At 32.1% G+C, this 23,592-nt stretch overlaps 2 protein-coding genes across 3 annotated transcripts; one reads left to right on the top strand and one right to left on the bottom strand.

Annotated features, from left to right (window-relative positions):
* Window positions 1-534: 534 nt before the first annotated feature.
* LOC148598308 (uncharacterized) lies at window positions 535-9,081 on the bottom strand. Of its 2 annotated transcripts, XM_088560169.1 has the most exons (5): window positions 8,964-9,069; window positions 7,057-7,071; window positions 6,054-6,137; window positions 3,395-3,638; window positions 535-743 (listed from the first exon to the last, which is right to left on the bottom strand). In XM_088560169.1, exons 1-5 carry the CDS (start codon window positions 8,971-8,973, stop codon window positions 638-640), a joined length of 459 nt encoding a protein of 152 aa, XP_088416295.1. In that variant the 5' UTR covers window positions 8,974-9,069; the 3' UTR covers window positions 535-637. The 2 variants fall into 2 exon arrangements, with proteins under 2 accessions (XP_088416295.1, XP_088416296.1); XM_088560170.1 differs by lacking the exon at window positions 7,057-7,071 and having other exon boundaries at window positions 8,964-9,081.
* Window positions 9,082-9,239: 158 nt separating this feature from the next.
* Window positions 9,240-22,933, top strand: LOC148598307 (dihydrolipoyllysine-residue acetyltransferase component of pyruvate dehydrogenase complex, mitochondrial-like). The gene is made up of 11 exons (XM_088560168.1): window positions 9,240-9,393; window positions 10,696-10,772; window positions 12,737-12,960; window positions 13,644-13,946; window positions 14,600-14,829; window positions 17,126-17,266; window positions 18,105-18,186; window positions 18,981-19,061; window positions 19,859-19,933; window positions 20,691-20,755; window positions 20,939-22,933. The coding sequence occupies exons 1-11, from the start codon at window positions 9,290-9,292 to the stop codon at window positions 21,066-21,068; spliced, it is 1,512 nt and encodes a 503-aa protein (XP_088416294.1). The 5' UTR covers window positions 9,240-9,289; the 3' UTR covers window positions 21,069-22,933.
* Window positions 22,934-23,592: the final 659 nt, after the last annotated feature.

The following is a 23,592-nucleotide window of genomic DNA, read 5'->3' as shown; positions in this document are numbered from 1 at the left end:
GGTCATTTTTGTTGTCATAAACATAAAAAAAATATTAAGGTTGAAGAAGTCAAACGATGTCTACATCACCGCTATTTTTGTAAACCAATTAGTCAAAAATGTCTACCTTAATAGTCTTCTCCACTACAACGCAGAACATTTTATGTCAAAGTGGACACTATTTAAGCTTTGATAATAAGAACGTGTCTGTAACAACGAGAGTTTGTGTTGAAATAGACAAATTATGTTTTAACAGTGTGATAGTTAAATATAACTGATGCTGGGTCTTGTATCAGGAAACCTCAACTTTCCCTAACAGGCTGATTTCAAATGTGGTACTAATATGTGACCGGATGTGCTTTGTGATCGATTATGTTGGTTTCTGTCAAATATCATCTTTCTTATTCATTGGACTTCAGTTTTCACTATATAAAACAAGACAAGTATACCTATCAGGACAAAACGTGCAAATTCGTATTTTGTTTTTTTTCCATTTCCTGTAACTTAAATGGCAATGGTGATGGTTTACCCAGAACTTTTTTTTACAGATAAGAGTAACGTAAAGAAACACTTTATTCTTTTTATATACAATATTTACAACATAAATGAATGAATAAATATTTACATATTCCACTTAACTAGTTTATTTTTACATAGGTTAGTCCAAGTTCAATTTGAAACGAAGTCCTGGGGCCGCCCGGTATCTAAAAGTTCCAACCCAAACTTGACCATCAGTGTCTGTAAATTCTCCCTCACCTTCCAATCTGAAAAAAAATATTAAAACGATATTTGTTGATAATTTCTACTGTTACTAGGTTGCTTAAACTTTGATACTGTACCAGTTTATTGGCAACTTAAATTATTTTTGCGACGCAGTCGGTATAGTTTCGCTTTTTACCCTTTGACTTTAACGACGCTTGTCCATGGGAACGCAAGTCACCTGATCACGATTCTGTTTCCAGACTGGGCAAATACTGATAACTAAGTGGCGTTCAAAGAACTGTATCGAAAACTGACATTGCATGTCATGTGTTATTTCCTGAATGAAATGTTTAAAGTTATAAGTAAAAAGAACACATTTAACTGTGTCGACTATCTTTTTTAAAGATAGTATATTTTTTTCCATTCGATCTGTCTAGTACATATTCAGGTCTCAAGTTACTTTCATTATATAACACCACTCGTAAGCAGTAATTAAAATAAATTTTAAGTTGCAAAATAAATAGAAAGTAGTTATGTTAAGAATAAGGAAAATCGGAAATACAGAAGTGCCAATAAAAATGGGGATAGTCAAGATGGTAAATCCATAGGAAAACCGTGATCGGTAACATATAAACGGGCGAGTATAAGCAACGAGAAAGAAAAAAAAGTAAATAGAGACAGAGACAAGCAAAGAGAACCTCACTAATTACCGGGGGAACTCAGGCTTCTTGCAAAACACCAAACGTGCTGATTGATAAAGATCATGTCCGAAAAGATGAAAAAAAAATCAATGGCAAATGTAGTTCATTTAACAGATACTAGGTCATAATGTTCAACTAGGTCATTGTGACGGCCGTCGGTCTTTCGAAACGTACGTTTCAGTCTCCTTGTTTCAATAGTTTCTTAACCATTACAACAAAATCTGCAACTTGCAAAAGGCATAAGCTGTAAAATGAAAACTTCACACGCTGTGGCAACAGGAATATTTCCACATACATTGTAGAAATGGCTAGTTGACAGTGGAAACATCGTCTGCTTTATCGTAAATTTTTATTGTGTACATTTTCCATTGTCAAGACAGGATGCAGATTTAGGTGTGTCTAAAGTATCTTAAACTTCCATCTCTTTGGAATAGATTAGATGACGGTAATCTCCAAAGAGAGGACTATTTAGTGAAAGAGCAATAAAGTTAAATAAAAGACTGGGCTGACTTGCATTATTTTTATAGCAGTAAACCCAGGATAGAGAACTCTGGCAGCAGCTGCAGGGTTCTAGGATTTCACTTTCCTGGGCAAGTGCAAAATCATTTTTACTCAGCAATGGACAGCAAAAAAATTAAGATTCAATAAATCCCAAATTACTTAACAATGAAGATTTTCAAATAATTTTTTACCTCTGGCTGCTGATTGGAAAAAAAAAAATTTTGCACATGCACGAAAAAAAAATTCTAACTCAACCTAAAATCTAAACCCAAAAGAGAAGAAAATGGAGTGTGCCTCCTTCCCCTTCGGCAAGTTGACAGCTTAATTTTTTAAAGGATTTGTTAAGAGTAAAATCCTAGAATGCTGTGGTTTCATAGGAATGTAGAAAAAAATCTGCCAGAAGAATTGCACATATTTTATCATTGATACAAATGTATTCTAATTGCCTGCCGAAAAACTGAACAAACATGATGTCTATCAAAAAATAGAACATTGATTATTTTACAGTTGGTGTATTTCCTAAATTTTGAACGTCTTTGCCCTAAAATAATGTACTGATACCTGTGTTTACTATTTTTCTTTAAAAAGCAACCTTGAATTACAAATTATTGGAATGTTCTAATTAACAACTTTACATCAATCTCATGTAAGCATCAAAGTAACTTGGACTGATTTCATTCTGTTTCAAATGAAAGCTTGATAGGATTTGGTGAAATTGAATATGATGCAAACATATCACTGATTTCAAGAATTACGTCCCTTACCCTAGGTCTACCTCCTTAAGATTCCATATATGTTCTTTTGAGTTTTTCAAATTCCACATTTGATTAATTCTTTTTCTAGCATAGCAAGTTTTAAAAGCATGGCTAGAGGAGATATTACACAATTTACGATATGCCAGAGCAGCATTCCAAATATAAAAAATATTTCATAAAATCAGGGAAGTAGCTATGAAAGAATGAAAAGACATGTTGGCAAGGTGGTTGCAGTAAAAAGCTATTATGGCTACTCTATATTGGGTGTATATTAAGAGGGTGCCAACTGAGGACAGAGACAGTAAGTGGCACATGCCAAATTTTATTTTTAAAAGATTTTCATAAATTTGAGGTCACAAACTAAAAAAATAAGTTGTTGTTTTGTAATTTACTGAAATGATATGAATGAAACAAAGTACACATATAGCAGTACAAAATTTAAATAAAGGGAAATAACTCTTTGATCTATTCATAATTTAGTTGATTTGTTATTGAACTTTGAACATACATTCGTTGTCATCCCCATTTGATACAGAAAAATCCTTTTCTTCCTATCATCATAATGAGTGGGCCAGTTGGCGAGTGCTTATTTCAATCCCTGTTAACAGTTCTCATTTTTTTTAGAATAGTAACATCATGATGTCACAGAATCAAAACCATGCAAAAGCTTTATTCTGAGATGTGATGAAAAAAATGAATAGACACACAGATCAAAAATGTAATGGCACTTCAATTTAAAATCCATCCACTACTTACTTATTCTCTACAAATTGGCCTGTGTATGATGAACAATTAGGCCATGTGTATGTTCCTAAACCATGAAACTGATTGTTTACAAATGATCCTTCATATTTAGCACCGGAGGTGTGTGTCAGTGTACCCGTTCCATTCATCTTGTCGTTGGCCCATTCTCCTTCATACATGGTCCCATCAGTTGTAATGTGGACCCCCATTCCACAGCGGTCCATTGATCCATCACTACCATGGGTATAATCTCCTTCTACAAAATACAAAATTGAAGGGTCATTTATTGAAAAAAACCTTACAGCCCATACAATAATCATATCCAGGGGATACAGATGATCTTTCTTTGATTTAATGACAAACACCTGATGAACTCCTTCAGGTAGTTAACTTGACAACTGACACAGAGATTATCACTGTATTTAAATCTGTGTTTGATAAAAAGTTTAAGTCTCCTTCTCAATCAAACAGACCAAACTGACAAAAGAAGTTCATCAGGTGGTTTTCATTAAATCAAGGGACGATCAACTCTATATACATCATTGTCGAATGAACCATGAAAAACTGAATATTTATTATGAGTCATATTATTACAGTAACAGTCATTATGACTACAAGTGCTAAAGAATGTGTAGATTTAACAGGTGTTACTGTAATAATAATTTCAAGTGCTAAGAGTATAGATGACCTTCACCATTTATGTCGAATCTGGTGGAAACTGGTGAACGGTTTCATACTGGACAAAGAAAGGATTGTTCTATTCCTATTTTCGTGGTTTTTTGGGACTGAATATTATTATTGCCTTGATATTGCGTACAATTCTGGGATAGAACTTTTGGAGAATTTATTGGTCGTCTGCTGGATAATTTTTGTGATGTGTATTGATGTATAGTTGAATGTGAAAAATTGTTTTTTGAAATTTTACAATTTAAAAGGTTAAAGCAGTTCATAGTTCTTTAATTGATAATTGTTTTCCAGATCAAAACAAACATGACATGGTGGAGAACTAGGACATGTTATATTTCTATTTTTTTATGTCTGCTTTCTGGGACTGAATATTATAACTACTTTAAAATTGGGTACAACTCCAGGATCAGGGCAGAGATTTTAAAGAGTTTAATAATCGTCTGAGGGATATTTTTTGTGATGTGTATTGATGTATAGTTGAATGTGAAAAATTATTGTTTGAAAATCAAAAATTTAAAAGGTTAAAGCAGTTTGTAGTTCTTTAGTTGAACATTGTTCCTCAGACCCAAAGAACGTGACAGGATATCAGATTTGAAGGCCACAAGAACAGTAATAGTTTTGTGGAAATATGTCTCCGAACATTAAACTATCAGAAAAGCTTCTATAGTATATGTATCATTTTAAAAATTCCTGACCGTTAACAAATCATGTTTTTGTTCACTTGGTTCCCATTGCAATGTCACCTGATCTTATGCCTGCTGATCCCAGTTGACCTTGAAATAATTGAAGAAGTTTCCGGCATGGAAGTGAATGTGAAAGTTATCTATTGTGCAACTTTAGCAAGTGTGTGGTACCATTATACCTGTTTATTCCATTGGTTGGTTGGTATGGTTTAGTAATTACTAATTACTACTAATCCATAATCCTTTAAATTATTGATTCAAATTGTTTTACTCTCTTTCATATCAATTACGATGATCAGATATTTATGACCATCATTTAGTTAGATATACCAATGTAACATGTGCTATAACTATTTAACTACACTAAAATATAGCAATGATAAATTAATTTTTGTTGGTTATTTATTATCTAGGTAATAGGGTATGTAAGTCTTGTTCTAGTTTCATTTTCTTGACCAGAATTTCCGATGTAGAACGTATTGAAAACCGAAGACCGATCTTTATTTCATTGTTCACTTCTGGGTACTTGAAACACTGTATAACAATGCAAAATCTTCTAGTTTATGTTTTTTCTTACTACATTTATCATGTAGAAATAGTTATTTGTTATTTTTATCAGTATTTTTTACACAGAAATATTTTTGCCCTTAACACTGAACCCAATGCTCTCTAAATGACAAGTATCTATGCCTTTGAATGGTAGACTAGGACCCATTCTCGTGAAATCACAGGGTCATATGACGAGACTTACATACCCTATTAGCCTTTGTGCGATTTGACACAAGTTACAGTTGTTATTTGTCATTCTTGTGAGGACTCAGTTATATTGTTGAACTTTTTCAAATCTACCTCCATCCCCTTTTTTATTGGGAAAATATGTGTCATTTTTTTTTTATATTTGGGATAATGTTTTAAAACCTTGAAATTGTAGTTAAAATGTTTAATTTTGTGGAGAATATCAAGAAAAACATAAGCCATAAACAATTAATGTGTATAATTTTGAACAAAATTCCATACCCTATCCTTCAACTAGTAATTGGGAAATAGTTTATCTTATTTGGATTATGTTTTGGCCATTTATCTTACAGGTTGGAAAACTTCCATCAGGGGAAACAGCCCTATTTTGGAGGTAATTTAAGGCAAACAAAAATACTTCAGGTATTTTAATGTTGAAAAAAATCTAAGGATCCAAAGATTAGAACCATCTCAGTTTCTTGTTTTAACATTCTGGCCATGTCTTCTGAGTATTAATGTTTAGGTATATTTCACTGATTTTTAGCTAACAAAGAAAAATGACTTGCCATATTTATCTCCGTTTGGGAACACATAAACTCCCTTCAGCACAGTGGGTGTGGCATCTTCCTGTTTCTTTTTGTCTTTCTTATCTGCAAAATCATAAATCTGATTTAAAAATACATTAGTAAATTCTTTATGAGTAACTCAAGCTTTCAAAATGATTGCGCAGCTGAATGCATGGTGTAAAATTATGAGTTTTTCCAAAAAAAAATCTAGTAGTTTTTAAATAATTTAAAAAGCCAGTGCAATTTTGTGATGACAGGGTATTATATAGTGAGGACTTAGGATATACAAATTGAGAAAGGATTATGTTGTGTAAAGCATTTTTTCCTTGTTATGAATAAAGGCATAGTGAATAGATCTGGTAAGTGCAGGGTATTTTTGAAGAAAAAAAATAGTTATTGCTGTGTTGAAATATTTTGATTAAAACTTCAAAAATGTTATTGTATGGAGATTTTTAATGAACTCATGCAGTTCATCTCCTTTGACCTTTGATCTTTAATTCAAAGGAAAATCTTGCAATATTTATTTTCATTGTTTTTTTGTTTTTGTTTTTTATTTTATTTGATTTAACAAATCTTAACAAGCATAAAAAACTCATTTTCAAAAATAACTTTCACCTTTCATCTTAAAACAGACTGTGTTAGTACCATGAATTCAAAACACAACTTAACAATACAGCGTTCTAACTTTTAATCCATATTTTGTAATAAGAAGAGGAGTATTTTTAAAAAGTTATTGTCTGTCAACACATAATTAATGCAATAATTTTAATGACAAAAAAAAAGAAAAGAAAAAAAAATGGATTAAAAAAATGCTTTATTTAAATCTGAAACATAAAAGTCACAGACTAATGCAGCTTGAAAAGCAAGCCATTTCACACATTCTACACAAAGTTAGCTAAAATATATCAATTCTCACACTGTATTTGCATTAAGTAGTGCTTTTACGCAGATGTAAGCACAATTGACAACATATTTTTTTCACAATATAGTCCACACATTTTACCTTCCACAAGATTTTCTGAAATTCACCACAAAATATTAATTAGATTTGCCTCAGTCACAAATGATGAGGACCAGGTGCGTATGTATAGAAATTGAAGAATGGGGGCAAGCTACATGTAATTGACCAAAGAGAATGGGTCCACATTCACTCTTCAGTGATTTTCTTTCATTTTAATTTCTTTTTTTTTTAGAAAAACAGGAGGTCATGCATTGGGCATGTATTTGAGTTAAGGACAATGGTTAAGGCAACAATAGTACAAATATATGCAAAGATCTGGGTTTTTATTTAGCTTTAATCTGTGCACTCTATGAAGTATTCACATTTTGTGAGGACAATTTATCAAGTATTCATTATCTATTTGCAGCACTTAAAAAAGTCAATGAAATATATATACATGTACAAATGTATAGGGGAGTTCTTTGAGATGTCATCACTTACCTATGATTTGGTTTCGGTTGGCAAAAAATCCATTGAGCGGCATAGGGCATCAACTTTAAATCATAACTTTTTCATTTTTTAAGATAATTGAAAAATTCTTTTGGTTCCCAGGTAGGGTCGAAAAATGTGTATACTGTTCTGATACCCGTACCAACTTTTCCCCGTACCCAAATAATGTTTTGCTAAAATATTCATTCTTACAGTATGTAAAGAACTAAAAATGGAATGAGATGTGGAAAAGTCTGTTTTAGTTCATTTCTCAACAAGATAATGATGTATACTTTTCTGATAATTTTTGTTTAATCAGTTTTCTGAAGTGAAAAGGTCTAAAATGTGTAACCAAAAGTTACCGTACCCAAATATATATTGACTATTTCTCACTGTCCTGTCCGAATTTTTTCTTTCTGAAATCATTAAGAGGTTAAAACTTCACGTTAAGACTCTGGATAAAGTTTTGAATGATTTGGTATTGTTTTAAAAAAGAAGAGATTGAGTTTGAATTCTGCACCGTACCTACCGGAATCCCTGTACCAGCAAAGAAAGGATATGATCTTATCCAAAATGGGAAAAACAAAGTCTCATAACCAGAGTCTGATGTGATTTTAACTTATCGTCAATGAAATTTTTTTTATGATATAATGATGTTCTAATGTCAAACATGCATTAAATTAGAACAGATAAGAAAAATACAGAACTTTGATTTTTGGGTACAGGCATTTCGGGTTACACATTTTAGACCTTCAGAAAACAGAATATTGAATAAAATCATTTTTTTTATTTTTAAAATCATTAATCATAGCCAAACCATAATGTTTGTAAATGTGTACCAACTTTCAACTGGAAATAGCAAATAATAATAAAGATATTGGCAAAATAGTATTTGGGTACCAGGAAAAGTTGGTACAGGTACGGATTACACATTTTAGACCATACCTGGTTCCCAGAATTGCAAATTAAATTCTTTTTATCCATGGAATTTTTAAATAAACATTAAGTAATTAGGCATTATGTGCATAAGATTTTAATTATATTTTTTTATATGAAAATAGAGGTTTTGAAATAAATATTATTACAAATTTATTTTTCAAGAAAAAGATATATAAATTCATATACAAAATATGAATTATTTTATCTAAATGAAACATTTTACAGAACCAAAATTGAATATAAAATAATTAACAGTTATAAAGTTTTGAAAATTGGGACTCTAATCACGAACTTGAGTTGTTTATTTGCCAACCATATTGACACTTAATGATATGCAAATAAGTGAATATGACATCACTAATGAGATAGGCGAACTCTTCTATTATCTGATCCGTGATCGTTAATAATATACACTGAAACTTTCTAGAGTAGATATCACAAAAATAATGTGTATAAACACTTTTAACTTATGTGTCAGGCTTTTCATCTAAAACAAAGAATGTCATCTATTATTTGTTTTCATTCAATCGTTGTATACATACCTGCTGGCATGTTAGATATCCTGAAATCGATGAAATTTACCAGTCAAAATTATAACATGGGCGCAGACATTTGTAAACAATTTGCCATGGAAATTAAATCTCGCGAGATTTGATCACGCACTTGTATATAGTTTCGTAATTATTTTTTTTTTAATTTTGCATTTGGAATAAAAAACACCTTAGTTTAAAAAAAAATCATCATTTTTTGGAGTCTAATGACGGAAAAGTAAAGTAAAAAGTTTTTTTTTATACAAAATAAGAATACGTAAACACGGTGACATTGATTCTGACATTGGCAGGCTGCAGCAGAGCGCACAAAATCGACGATGTTTCGTCCTGCGCGAGCCATTCGAGTACTGTTGAGGCTTCAAAGAAAAAATAACAACAACATTAGAGCACTAGCTTCCAAATCATGCTTCTTCAGTGCAAGGTACTCGAGTAGAAAAAAAAGATCACCAGACAAGAGCTTCATTTCACTAAAATAATAATAAAAAAAAATATTAGCATAGATTTATTTTAAAGGCATATTTGGATGTAGGATTGCACAATGTTCACGTAAATTTATTTTTATCAATGGCATGCACAAATGTGAATATGTCCCAACTGAATCATGTTCAGTTATGGGTGGATTACCTACTGTTTTTGGGAAGGACCTGGGTCTTTTACTGTACTCTTTCTTCATTAGAAATATGTGTACATATATACACTCCTTGAGATGTTCACGTTTTCCATTTAAGAGTTTGTGCATCGTTTAACGTGCGTTTAGACGTCGTTTGGTGTTCGTATAAGCGCATGATAGAAGCGTTTGTTTAAATTCACACTAGGAGCGTACGTTTAAACGTACCTTAGAAGTGTTCATTTAAACGCATGATACGAGCGTTTGTTTATTTTTGTAATTTCATTGATTTAACTATTATTTTATATTTTTTGCTATTATTAATTTAAATAATTTCATTTCCTATTTTTTCTGTCTACATTATATGTCAATATTATTATTTTTTGTCGTTTGTCTACTGTATGTTTAAACACATGATCTGAGCGTTTGTCAATCTTGTGTTTAAACACATGCTAGAAATGTTCATTTATCATGCATTTAAACGCAACCTGAGAGCGTTAGTTTATCGTGCATTTAAATGCATGATAGTAGCGTTTGTTTATCTTGTGTTTAAACACATGCTAGAAATGTTCATTTATCATGCATTTAAACGCAACCTGAGAGCGTTAGTTTATCGTGCATTTAAATGCATGATAGTAGCGTTTGTTTATTGTGCATTTGGTGAGTGTTTAGTTTGTTTATTGTGCATTTGGTGAGTGTTTAGTGTGCATATGGGTATCGTGTGTGAGCAACCTAAACGTCTCGAGGAGTGTAATGACTTGCTCGAAACAGTCATTTCATCCAATTTTATAAGCAACACAGCTGCAAGTACACTGAGGTGCCCTTAGGATTTGTGCTGTTTTCTTTTTCTGTTCTAATTTTTCTTTAAATACCATGTTGTTGCATTCATGGTGAATGGCTACAATACAATGTATAATGAATGGTATAATCTCTCTTCTGTCTAGTTTCTATCCTACTCGCTCATATCAAAACACAGTTTTTCCATTAAGTACACTTTATTGCCCTTACCTCTCTCTTGCAATTAAATGGTTTAACCACAATTCACCTCTAACACCCCTTTATCATCATATTAAGTTCGTTCTTTAATAAATTGATTCTATAAATATATTTTTGTAGACAACCACACCATAAAAATTCAAGGCAACTTTTAGAAGTACACAGATTTGTCCTGAACAACAGATTTTATAGTACAGGTATTAAGTGCTTCTGAAATTTGGTTTCACATAAATCTTATTCTAGTTGCAGGAAAACTTACAAATGGAATGCTCTATCATTAATTTTTAAGGGGAGATAATTCTTATTTGTCAACTAATTCAAGAAATAAATATAACATTAAATATCTTTTATTTTACTCAAGAGGCTTCATATCAAAATTCACTGTTCATTCTAACGTAATCTACCTTACATCAAAACTATATATATGTGACATTTATTTTAATGAAACACATACTGTGAAAGTACTTTAATTCGTGGATACCAATTCTTCGTCGATTTAGAGAAGAAACAAAAGTTAGTGGATTCTTAAATTTGTGGTTTTGAAGTTTTCAGTATTCTCCTTGTGTTTGGAAACCAAATTTCGTGGTTTTTCTTACCCTTGAAAACCATGGAAATTGGTAATCAAAGATCAATAGTACTTTCACAGTAATTAAGATTTTGTGTGATTTTGGGGTGAACAGTTTCTTCAGGCCTTCAAAAAATCTTTGTTATTTGCTCTTTGCAATTAAGTACCATTCTGTGTAAGAATCAGGCGATGAATGGCACAACATTTTTCTTCAATTTGGTCTTTTTTGCTGCAAATGTATTCAAATACATCTAGAAAACAACTGAAAAGCTATTTAAATTTATCCAGAAGCATTGGTGCAGGGCTCAAGCTACTTGAGAAAAACAGGGAGAAGTGACTTCTCTTTCAGAGAGACACTAGGGAGAAGTGGGGATGAACAGGGAGAAGTGAACGTGTATGTGCATCATTTACTAATGCTTTTGAAAATTATATGTGTTATAAAATGTATGTTACTTACACACAATATAAGTAAGCATTTTCATATATTCATTTTCTGTTATTGAGATAAATGTTACTTTTTCTTTAAGCTGCATATTGAAGAAACTAAATATTTTGGACAAAATGAAATCAGCCTGCTGACTGAATGATTGACTGTATCGTATATTCATGAAATTGAATTTCTAATCTATACCTCTACTCCTTACCAAATTTATGACAGCAAAATTAATATATACATGTAATTGGATTGAACAAAGCAAAGCTTCTTGCATTGCATTGTCCTATTGATTTTGTTTTTTTTTAGCAGCACTGGATTAGAAAATTTCAGGCAGTGACATTCTTTTGGAATTTTTTTGTTCTGCTTTTTTTTCCTGATCCCATTTAATCCATAATGATTTCTTGTTCAAAGTATCCAGTCTCTTGATAGATGTTGATCAAGAGTATCAATAATCATGTAAAAAAATATTACTGACAAATCAAGACTGAAACTTTATTGACACGTATTGTAGACTGCAGCGGTCGGTACAAACTCGTCTCAAGCTAAAGAAATGTTCCGTCGAAATGAAGAATTAACTGTTCTGATATGAAACACGAAGATCAAAAGAAACGCTACTGGTTTTCTGCTGAATTATCAATTAAGATAAATTTAACGTCCAAAGAACCCACACGACAAATTTGCATGTTTTGTAAAGAATTTTACAATTTATTTTCTCGAATGGGCGCCATTTTTGTTTGAATTGTTATCAGAAGAGAGATAACTCTGGTCAAATACTGCTAAAAGACAGTACAGTGCCGATCATGGGTGATGTCTATAAATGAGAGGCCGACTTCACTTCGCTTTCGGTGTAGTCTGAGGGCAAAATGAGCGACTCCAGGGCAACTATTTCACCCAAATCGCCCAGTAGTGTGAGCCCTGTGGTGATGTAGATATTTTTTGACTGCTTATATAATGAAAAACTCTGGGAAAAACAAGATATTAGAAAGGCAAACTTTACAAAAACCCTTTGACAGTAATTTCCTGAGGTTATGAGGTATAAATACTTTGATAATTCAGTAAAGTCTTTGTGTATTTTTACTTCCTGTGCCACACCTTTTACACATTTTGCCTGATTCTTAGACAGAGAAATACTTAACTGTTCTATTTCTGTTCCTGTATAGAATATCCAGAATGTACCAAAGTGGTATTACCAGCCCTGTCACCTACCATGGAAATGGGGACTATCAACAATTGGCAGAAAAAAGAAGGGGATAAAGTTGCTGAAGGAGATTTGTTGGCGGAAATTGAAACAGACAAGGCCACTATGGGGTTTGAATCTTCAGAAGAAGGATATCTTGCCAAAATATTTATTGCTGCAGGAGAGAAAGATGTTCCCATTGGCAAAGTATATAAAGAAACAACCATTTGACTGTATTTATTGAATTGAAATTAAAAAGGAAGGACCAAAATTAATGATTTACAAAATTTAAAGTCCAGATGGAGCAAGTCACAATGGAAAATGAAAATTTAGTACAGGATTAATTTAGGAAAAAAAAAATCAGGATGAACATGTTGATTTTATTCCCACCATCTATAAAAATCAAATAGTTGCTTAAAATATATATAGAATAGTATAAATGCATTTCAAAGTCATAGTTGGTAAGAATGCATTAAGCTATTTGTGTGAATCAGAATGTTTAGAGACTAGACATTGAAATATGTTAAAGCTGTTGATATCAGTAGCAAAATCTGTTTCTTAATTATGCTTATTTTTTTAATACCTCTTGTTTTGCATAAGGTATTTAGTCATCATGATGTTTTGTTTATTTTTTCTGTGCATATCTCATACTTATCAAAGCCACTTTATATTTTGACAGAAGTTTTATATATACATGCCATATGGTGGGATTCAGTTTCAGACTGAAGTGACACCAACTTGTTTGACGACTTATATGTTTATATTTTGACCATATAATCACTGTATGTAGGTTAGGGAGTGGAGGTTTCCTTAAGCAAATTTTTCTAGTTAAAAAATCATTTGAAGGAAGTACATCAATGAAACATTTACACCTTTTTTTTGTATTACAGCTGTTATGTATTATAGTGGAACATGAAGAAGATGTTGCTGCTTTTAAAGACTACCAGCCAAAACCAGAGGACGACCAATTCCAAGGGAAGGAACCAGCTGCTGCCCCTGAGGCTGCTGCTCCACCTCCGCCTCCCCCTCCCCCTCCAAAACCAGCTGCTCCTAAGGCAGCTCCTGCTCCAGCTGCTCCTCCTAAGCCAGCACAGCCCCCATCACAGGCAGTTTCCCCACCCCCTCAGGGAGGGAAGATTGCAGCCTCGCCTTACGCCAGAACACTAGCAGCTGAAAGAGGAATTGATCTTAGTGTAAGGATTTGTTATTATTCAATTTTCATAAAATAAAAATTCATTTGCACGGTTGGGATTATTCTTTTCAATGTCTGATTCACTTATTTGCACTGAATAGCCTGTTTAACATACAAATACTGGTCTTGAGTAACCTCTGTTATACTGAATCATTTGTTTTCTTTAGGCAAGTGATCAGTTTACACACCTCTTTTTTAGGGATACATTTATTAGTTTGTTTTGACGCAACATGTTTCATTGATAGGACTATTACCAATTTGAACAGATTTTACAGGTCTTTTTTTTAGCTATGAGTAAATAAATCTTTTGTATTAGTTTGGTTCTAATTTCTACATGTATAACGAGTATATGTATGGTGTATATGCCAAAGTGACAACAACCCACCGGAGTGAAAATGTCAGCCCAAGGCTACCCTTTGGTCTGCAGTGAACAAGGAAATCCTCATAACATAGGGCAGGTTGCAGCTGGCCCCAAAACATCACCATGTAGTCATTCTACGCAGGTACATTGAAAGAGTTGCCCCTATTTTCTCAAGTAACATTAAAAATAAACTAAAGGTGTTTATATCTTATATAATTCTATCTAGTTGTCAGTAGCATTAATCAAAGTCTGGAAGTCACAACTGGAAAAAAAAAGTACTTTTTCTATTTTAGCAAGTGACAGGTACTGGACCTAGTGGAGAAATCAGAGCTGATGATGTAATGAACTTTAGTCCTGCAGTTGTCTCCCCTGCTGCTGTGGCAACATCTGCACCAACTGGAAGCTATGTTGATATTCCATTGACCAATATGAGAAAGACAATTGCCAAGAGATTATTACAGTCCAAACAGACAATACCACATTATTACTTAACTATAGATCTAAATGTAGAAAAAGTATTAAGGTAAATATAAAGGGGGGACTGATATAATGTAAGACGAAAAAAAAAACCCTTTTGTTTCCTGCTACCAGCAAGAAAAAAATAGGGAAGGTAGGTAGGGAAATTATTTTATTTTTCAAAACAATTTTTGTTGAGTTAATGGGTCAACAATCTAGACTTTAACAGTACTTGCACCACAATAGCCATAAAATGTGTAGGGTAGGCACAAAAACTAGGGTAGGTAGGGTAACAGGAAACAGACTTTTTATTTTACCTTAGCTAGCCTTCTAAAGAAATGGATGATATAGGATTTGTTATGGATTAATAAAAAAAGATTATGCAAGGGTTATTTTTGTTGTCAATGGCTTCTCTTACAAGATCATGAAGGTAAAAAGCTATAAAAATAAACTAAAAAATCTCAAATGTAGGTTGCATTTAAATATATAGAAATAATTTTAGGCAAAAAAAAATGTTTGGTTTTCATTTGATATTTCATTCTATTGTTTGCCATGGTAAAACATCACATAACTTTGCAATTGTAGCATACTGGTTATTTTGAGTCAATAATGAAGCTTCAAAACTTGAATAATTAAGTAGCTGTCTTTGTAAGAATCATGCAAAATCTGAAAAATGTGATACACCCTAAAAAAGGCTACATATTTTTATTTTTGTAATTAAGTTGTTTTATGGGTCTGTACTATGAAATGTGTAATTATTCATTCAAATTTGCCTGCTCTTAGAAGATAATCAACATTGAAAATCCAGTAGATTCTATTGCATTTGAGCGGCATTTACAGAGTTATCTCCCTTAATTTTGAAATATACAGTGCATTCTATACAATTTTTATCTCCTAAGAGCACGGGTTATATGAAAAACCACTTGTTAATTTCTGTTTACTATGGCATTTCAAAAAAAATATCAAAAATAAAAATATGTAGGCTTTTTACCCATGAATCACATTTTGCATGATTCTTAGCTGGAGTGCTACTTAACTTCATTTGCTATTAAAAATCATATATTCTTACTGTAAAAAATTTTGATAATCGGTATACAATGTAGTACAAAAGGATAATCAATTGGTACCTGTGAATAACAAAAATATGATCACACTTTCAAAGAAATTAAAAGATTATATTAGTGTTCAAAACAATTTCCACTCACTGGTTCAATCTTTTTTGGTTCTTGAGCACTCCTGAATATATTTTAGATATTCCCTCTATCCAATTTATTGTTCTATGGTAAATTTGATCATTTGTCAGTTGTCTTTTACAGCTAAAGCTTTAGTTTATTTTAAACGAATTTTTTATTTCAAAGAATACATCAAGATATGATGTGACGATTTTATAATGGAACACATGGATACGGAAACAAGCTGAAGCTTTAAGATGCTAATCCATTTCTTAATAAATAACGAACTATCTTTAGACAATAGTAGCATGCTCTTATGCTACTATTGTCTTAAGATAATAAGGAATTTGTATGTCCAGGCGATTTTCATGAAAATTTGGCAAAACAGTCATGCAATTAAGCACTTAGTAAATTAAGCAAGAAGTGAACAAGTCCCAAATTTTAACATTAACATTTTTCTTAGTAGCCAAACATAATTTTTTGAAGCAAAAAACATCTTATAGATTTGAATACATATGGTAGAGGTGAAAATTGTCGTAGTTATGGGGGTAAGTTTTGCTACACTTGCCACAAAAGGTGAAAAAAGGTCATTTTAATCAGAAGTAAAAGTTAAATTACTGAAAAAAAAACAAATGAATATTCATCTAAGTATAAACAGACAAAATGCCAGTTCCAAATGTATGATCTCCCGATGGTCCTGTGTTCCGAGAATTAGTATTTGCTGAATTAGACGTCCAATCGAGGGCATCATTTCTGTACTGTACACGTAAATTTTTTTGGTTTATTTTGTTTAAGATACTATGTAGTGGGAATTTTCATGAGGTTCTAATTTGGGCTTTATATGAAAGCATTGGGGAACATAAAAGCTTGCCAATTTTAAGTCCAGATATTTCAAAGTTAAATCCCATAAACTGTATCTATGGACTCTGCAAATTAAAATCACCAATATTTTGTACCCCTATTCATAAAGCAAATCGTGAAACTTGGCAGCCGAAAAATTATCGGTTAAAAAGTATTGAGAAGACGTCTACTTACATCTACACAAAATGTTTGACTTCGTGCAGGCGGTGTTGCCACAGATGTCACAATGGTATGAGTTGGAGTCCTGCAGAGGGAACGATCAAAAACAACTTCTTACAATAGATAAACAGTATTTAAAGTATAAAAATTACTCTTTTTCTTTCATTTCAGATTACGTAAAGAATTAAATGAGATTTTATCTAAAGACAATATTAAATTATCAGTAAATGATTTTATTATCAAAGCCTCTGCATTATCATGTAAAAAGGTACCGGAAGCTAACTCACAATGGTTGGATGATACCATTAGACAGTAAGTATCATACCTCCAGCACAGTGGGAGGTTTATATATAGTGATCATGCTGTTCTTCCATTCATCCTTCTGTCAAGGGTTCTAATCCCAAACTCCTCTTAAACCGTTGAATGAAATTTGGTGAAACTTTCAGCCATTCTATATCACATGGTGCCATTGTGCACCTAATTTCCATCTGAATGAGATAAGCGAGGAGTATCACCTAGCAAGCTTTGCTCTCAGTTTTTCTAGTTTTTAATAATTCCTTCATGATTTGCTTATTTGGGAATATATTCATATGAAAGGTTGAGACGGTTACTAGTAGTTGTTCTCAAAGAGTCTTTTATTGTTTGTTTTTGTTTATTTGTTGTGTTTTTTTTTAAATAAATTTTGTAATCAAAGTTGCAGCAATTTCCATGTGCCAGACCAGACGGATCCCATGACATAAATTCCTGATCTCCAGTTTAAAAGGATTCTAATGATATTAAGCCTATTTAAGATAAAGTTTTGGACTACTAAGTTCCTCACAAACATATAATGAAAGTCTGTTGGACTCGTGTAATTTGTAATTGAACTGATCCAGTTTACACACTAATACTTTTCTTAGAAAAGACCTGACATTATTGATTGTTTGGATAACACTTTACAATCATTGGAGTAACACTACTAAGAAGTAATTAACACTCATTTTCACAATACACAAGACCAAAAGGTAGCGCCATATCTGAGCCCAGTGTAAAGGTCTAATGCATTTTATGGGTAACAGGGCCATCTATGTTTCTTTTACATATTCTTTCTAGATTTGCTTCTTGCATTATGTAGTGCCGTTCAAATTTCTGATTTGTAAAAATATTTCAGATACAATGTAGTAGATGTAAATGTAGCAGTAGCCACAGAGGCTGGTCTCATTACTCCTATAGTATCCAGAGCTGATATTAAAGTGAGCATTATTTACAACATGTTAGGAAATTAAGTTTGATCAGTGAGTAGTATCCTCTACATGTTAGGAAATGAGTATGATCAGCGAGGATCATTGTATACTTGTATTTTGAACTACTTCCCTTTTGAATTTTGTTGTTGCAATGTTGTAAATTACATTTCAGCATAACATCTGATAATGCTAAAACTTCATTTTTTTGTACTGACCATGTCAAGACAGTTAATGTGAATATATTTTTTTTTATTGATTGACATATTAACCATGATTTTATGAACCCCACATAACATATATCCCTCCCCCCCCAAAACCATAAAAATTGATAACTACAGTGATCAATAGAACCGTTGTAAGTACAATGATATTTTTTCATTAGCAGCTGTTTAATTTGAGAAGTCAAAATGCACTGACTGTATATTTACAAGTGATATGTGGTCACTGACTGAATATAACTTAACTGTTGTGATGTCACAAACATTACATTGTTTTGAAGTTGGCAGGATGTTGCCATTTTGTATGAAAAAACATTTCTCTTACTTCAAATATCTCTTTTTCTTTTACATTTTTGCTGCAGTATAAAGACAATAACAGTGCACTGACTTGAAACAAACTTTGATGTATGAATTCGGCTTGAACCAGTGCAGTCTCTTATTTTCCTGCATTTCTAAGGGTCACCTGTATAAATCACGTCAGTGCACTGTCATTGTCTATAACATCCTTTTTTATCTGGCCTCAGTATTTGATGTGATGAAATTTGATCCCAAGAAGGTTTGTACTAACTTTCTTTACTATTGCAGGGTCTGTCACAGATCAGTCAAGATGTAATTTTATTAGCAGCTAAAGCCAGAGAAGGAAAACTACAACCTCATGAATTTCAGGTAAATCCTCAAGTTATTTCTGAGAAAAATGTGAAAAATTGGTGACTTTTATTATTAAATCAATGGCAGCTTTCTTTTTGTTCATCCATAAATGGCTTCCTTCACTGGAGGTTGCCTTCATAAATTCAAATGAAACTTGCTTAGATAAAGAGTAATCAAGGGAACCAAGGTTATAGCGGTAATCAGAAGAATGTAATCCAGGGACAAAGACCAGACATGGAAAACAGACATACACAGCAAAGAACATAAAGTAACTAAAATCTTACATATAAAGTAACAAAAGTAAATGAGCAACTCGGACTCCACTAAAAACTGGGAGCATGGACCAGGTGCACCGGTAGGGTAAGCGTGTTTGACAAGGAAGGCACTTGTCTTTTTGGTTAGTATCTTGATCACCATTATTATTTGAAACAGTTTGATCTCAGCTTACAATGTAAGAAATAAGTTTTCACCGTACTTAGATTTGATTGTGCTAAGTAAAGTTATGAAAATGAGCCAACTCTGGTCATGTCATCAAGCAGAATGCATTTCCAAATGTACCTTAAAGCATAATGTATCCACCAAGTTTCTCAGTAGCAACATTTATACTACATACCATGCTTAAATGTATTTGTATTTGTATTTAAAAAACCAAATTGCTGCTCGGACGTTAAACCCCAACAAACAAACATAAAAAACCAAAAAAATAAACCAGGAATTTAGAAAGGTTATTATTTAGATGTATTTTTGTAATATTAAAATGCTCCGATAGGCCTGTACTTAATCAAATGTAATTGATTTTATGATTTGTTTTATAGGGAGGAACTTTCACAATATCAAATTTAGGAATGTTTGGAATCAAGTCATTTTCAGCAGTGATAAATCCACCACAGGTATGTAATATTCTCGGAAATTGTTAACCTTTACTGATTCTCTGTAGTTTCTATAAAATTTGTCTGCAAAATGGGCATTTATGGATTATGAATCTCTTCCAAGTGCCTTCTGTTACTGTTTCTTCATAGTTACTATGACTTTTGACTGTAAAAATCTATGGATTGAGACTTAGCACATTGTTACAACTATAATGCTAAAACAGTATACACCTAATATAATTCTATCTAATACTGGGATGTTAATGCTACTTTATAACAATCCACATTTTTTGCCATATTTTATGAAAATGATCTTGAAAATCCTATGGAGACTTATCCAAAAAAAAAGGATCTTAAGGTCATTTTCATGAAATATGGCAGAAAATATGGATTGTTATAAAGTAGCATAAACATCCCTGTATTAGATAGAATTATATGTATACTGTTTTAGCAGTATGGTTACCATAGTGTGCTAACTAGATAAAAACTTCAATATACCAAATTGGCTGTACTTGGTGAAAATGCTTGACATATGAATTTGGATATTTAGTTCCTAATGAAAAAGAAATTTCCCAGTATGATTGAGTTGCCAAGTCTTTTTTTTTCCCTGAAACCACAAAAATTGACACCTGCGAATAAAAGTACCTTACTTGCAAAAACCCAACTAAAAAAAAAAGTCCAGACTTTGAGTAGGTCAAAGTTTTTGAAATACATAAGAATATAGTTAGTCCAGAATGGTTTCAGAAAATCAGTCATGGCTCTATTTAACTTATTTCAGGCCTGTATATTAGCAGTAGGAGGAGCAGACAAAAGACTGGTCGTAGATGAGGACAGTGATAAAGGGTAAGTCTGAAATTTTACGGTTGATACTTTATTTTGTAGATTTTTTATAGTATTTTGTCCAAAGGTTGATAATTAATATAGGAAAATAATTGAAGATAAATTATTATAAACCCACTCGAAATCATCTATGGGCATTGGCTCACAGATTGTCAATATTTTTAATATCAATGTTTTATATTTCAGATACAGTTCAGCTACTATGATGTCAGTGACACTGAGCTGTGACCATCGTGTGGTAGATGGGGCTGTAGGAGCACAATGGCTGGCTGAGTTCAAAAAGTATATGGAGAGACCAGAAACAATGTTGTTATAGCCATGTTAATTGTTAGGGTTTTAATTTATTTAATAGAAGTTCTGCAGTGGTACCATGGTGATATAGAGAATGACTAGATCACTTGTTAAAGTTGAATTCACCTGCGGCTCTGTTTTAAAGATTATCCAAAATAAAGAATTGTTCAAATTCTTCTCAGCTTGAAAAGATATCAATCAGATATATTGTTGAAACCACAATTGGACATAAAACATGAAACAGTGCCAACTGTTTTTTCTTGTTTTTGGAACCAAGTCCTGATTTGTTGAATTTTGAGTCGAGAAAGGATTTGCAGAAATTCTCAACTCAACTTTAGATATTTGTAAAACCGGGTCAAGGGGTATCAAGATTGGTTTTTAAGTTTGCTTGACATTTCGCTTGCAACACTTAGATGTTTCAATTTAAATTAATTTTTTTTTTTTCCATTTTATTGGTTTATACAAGAGTAAGCCAGTCTGGTTTTTGGATGGTATTTGACTTCTCTGTTGTGTGGTTAGAACATTTTAGAATACTTATTTTTAGCTGTTAAATATGATAAAAAATGAGCAAAGCAAATTCTTCTTTCTTCATGCATTTTAGTATTGGTGAAATTGTTTTAAAACTTGTCAAACGAATGTTAATTTTGACATTTTTACCTTACAAGTTGTCAGAATATCTGAAAATGTCTGCTAGACTTTCGAAATGGTTCATCAAATTTCACCATGACTGGTGTTTTCTTATAGAAAAGTATAACATTGCCTTTGAAATCATTTTTGTCCTTATTTGTTCTGTAAAATAAGCTTTAGAAGGAAGTGGTCAATACTAAATATTATTTACATGTAAATTGTTGACGATTCAGTACAGTGCTTGAGTGAATGTCACTCTTAGTTTTATGTTATTGTATTAAGTGTATGTATTTGTAAGAATCAGGCAAAATGGAAAAAGAGTCTAAAACACACTAATCTGACAATATAATTTCACTAAAGGATAGTTCTTTTAGTTTTAGACTATTATTTGACCTTTGCTATGACAGAAATTTTTCAATAGAATGTTAGAAAAATTAGGTTTTTGACAGGGTTATCTGCCCTTGAAATATTCAGTTCCAGAGCACTATAATGAAACTCAATTTACCAAAATGATGTGGAAAATCTTGTCTTTTTTCCTTGATTCTGATGGTGCAAATAGCCAAATTAAATTTTCAAAAATGTTGGGTTTTCTTCATACCATGTTTCACACGCTGCCTGATTCTTACAGAGACCGACATTTTGAATGATTTTAACAGTGTATCATATGCATAATGTTACTCTTATAACAATTATTATTGACTATTTATTATGTAAATGGTGTGTAACTAATTCTCCTAAGGCTTTTCAAAGTTAATTACTTGGTTCTTGGGTCATTCTCTAAAAAAAACTTTAGGAGGGAAAACATACATTATTACTTTTTGTCTAAAAATGTAATAGGAATGCTTTTAACATTGTTCATTGCAAAAACAAATGATAAAAGAGGTATTTTTTTTTTGACCGTTTTACATTTCATAAATATGGTGATGGAATGGCTAATGAGGTACCATCACAAGGGACAAAGAAGGGCCTGTAAACTAAGAATATTTTTAGTTGTTCTTCCAAATGCTTTGTAAGCAGTAGCTTAACAAAAATGTTCATAATTATAAAACCAGAATCTGAGGAATCTCACAATATTTTAAAGGGAGGTAATACGTTGAATAAAAAGTTGGATTTTCTGTCATTATATATTTAGAACGTGTAATAAGTAAGAACTGGCATTGCCTAATTGTACAGTCAGTGACTACAATATTCATATGGCTTATCACTAAACAATTGTTGACAAGGTTATATGATGGATAATGAAATAAATAATTTATTTCGGAAGTTTTCATTTTATCTGATACATTAAACTGACACTGATATATACTACTGGTATATGTAATTATAGAGGCTTATTTTTAGGCTTAGTGATGTGTCCCAGATAGGCAAGCTTACCTCCTGTCTTTTTATACACACCTCTATTTTTTCTGCCTTAATTGCCTTCACTGTCTACATTATCTACATTAACCAAGAAAGAGTTGAAAATAAGTCTTCATAATCAATACTTCATCAACAATTTTGAAGTATATGCTATTTTTGGGGGGAAAAAACATGCTTTTTGTTGCGTTTTCTCCATGACAGAGACTATTTGTCTTATTCTTATTTCTTTAATACTGCTTTGTATTTTTTTAAAAGAATTGCATTTGTCATTTTTGATGTTTCATTGACGTGTAAATACATTTTCAGGTAAGCTTACTAGCGCTTCTTTTCAAAATGCTATACTGGTCAACACCATTACATGCAGATGAAACATTTAGACATACATAGAACATAAACAATAGTAAATGATCAATAAAGTTTGTCCATCTAATTATGGCGTGACCTACAATGAAAGTACTTTAATTCGTGGATTCTTGAATTTGAAGTTTTGAGGTTTTCAGTATACACGGCAATGGGATTCTCCTTTTAGTTCGGAACCAAATTTTGTGGTTTGGCCTGCCCAC

This window comes from Perna viridis, chromosome 14, assembly GCF_037379345.1.
Source record: "Perna viridis isolate PV_CMFRI_1.1 ecotype Kerala chromosome 14, ASM3737934v1, whole genome shotgun sequence".
In the NCBI taxonomy this organism is placed as follows: Eukaryota; Metazoa; Mollusca; class Bivalvia; order Mytilida; family Mytilidae; genus Perna; species Perna viridis.
Note: the sequence above shows the minus strand (reverse complement) of the source record. Positions and strands in the feature narration are given on the sequence as shown.

What these genes read in the sequence shown, in the direction of transcription:
- LOC148598308 (XM_088560169.1), bottom strand. An exon ending in CCCAAACGGAGATAAATATG is followed by an intron (nt 3,639 to 6,053) that starts GCAAGTCATTTT and finishes TGTATTTTGTAG; the next exon opens with AAGGAGATTATACCCATGGT. An exon ending in GGCCAATTTGTAGAGAATAA is followed by an intron (nt 744 to 3,394) that starts GTAAGTAGTGGA and finishes ATTTTTTTTCAG; the next exon opens with ATTGGAAGGTGAGGGAGAAT.
- LOC148598307 (XM_088560168.1), top strand. Translation starts at nt 9,290, where the DNA reads ATGTTTCGTCCTGCGCGAGCCATTCGAGTACTGTTGAGGCTTCAAAGA. An exon ending in CAACAGATTTTATAGTACAG is followed by an intron (nt 10,773 to 12,736) that starts GTATTAAGTGCT and finishes GTTCCTGTATAG; the next exon opens with AATATCCAGAATGTACCAAA. An exon ending in AAAGAGGAATTGATCTTAGT is followed by an intron (nt 13,947 to 14,599) that starts GTAAGGATTTGT and finishes TTTCTATTTTAG; the next exon opens with CAAGTGACAGGTACTGGACC.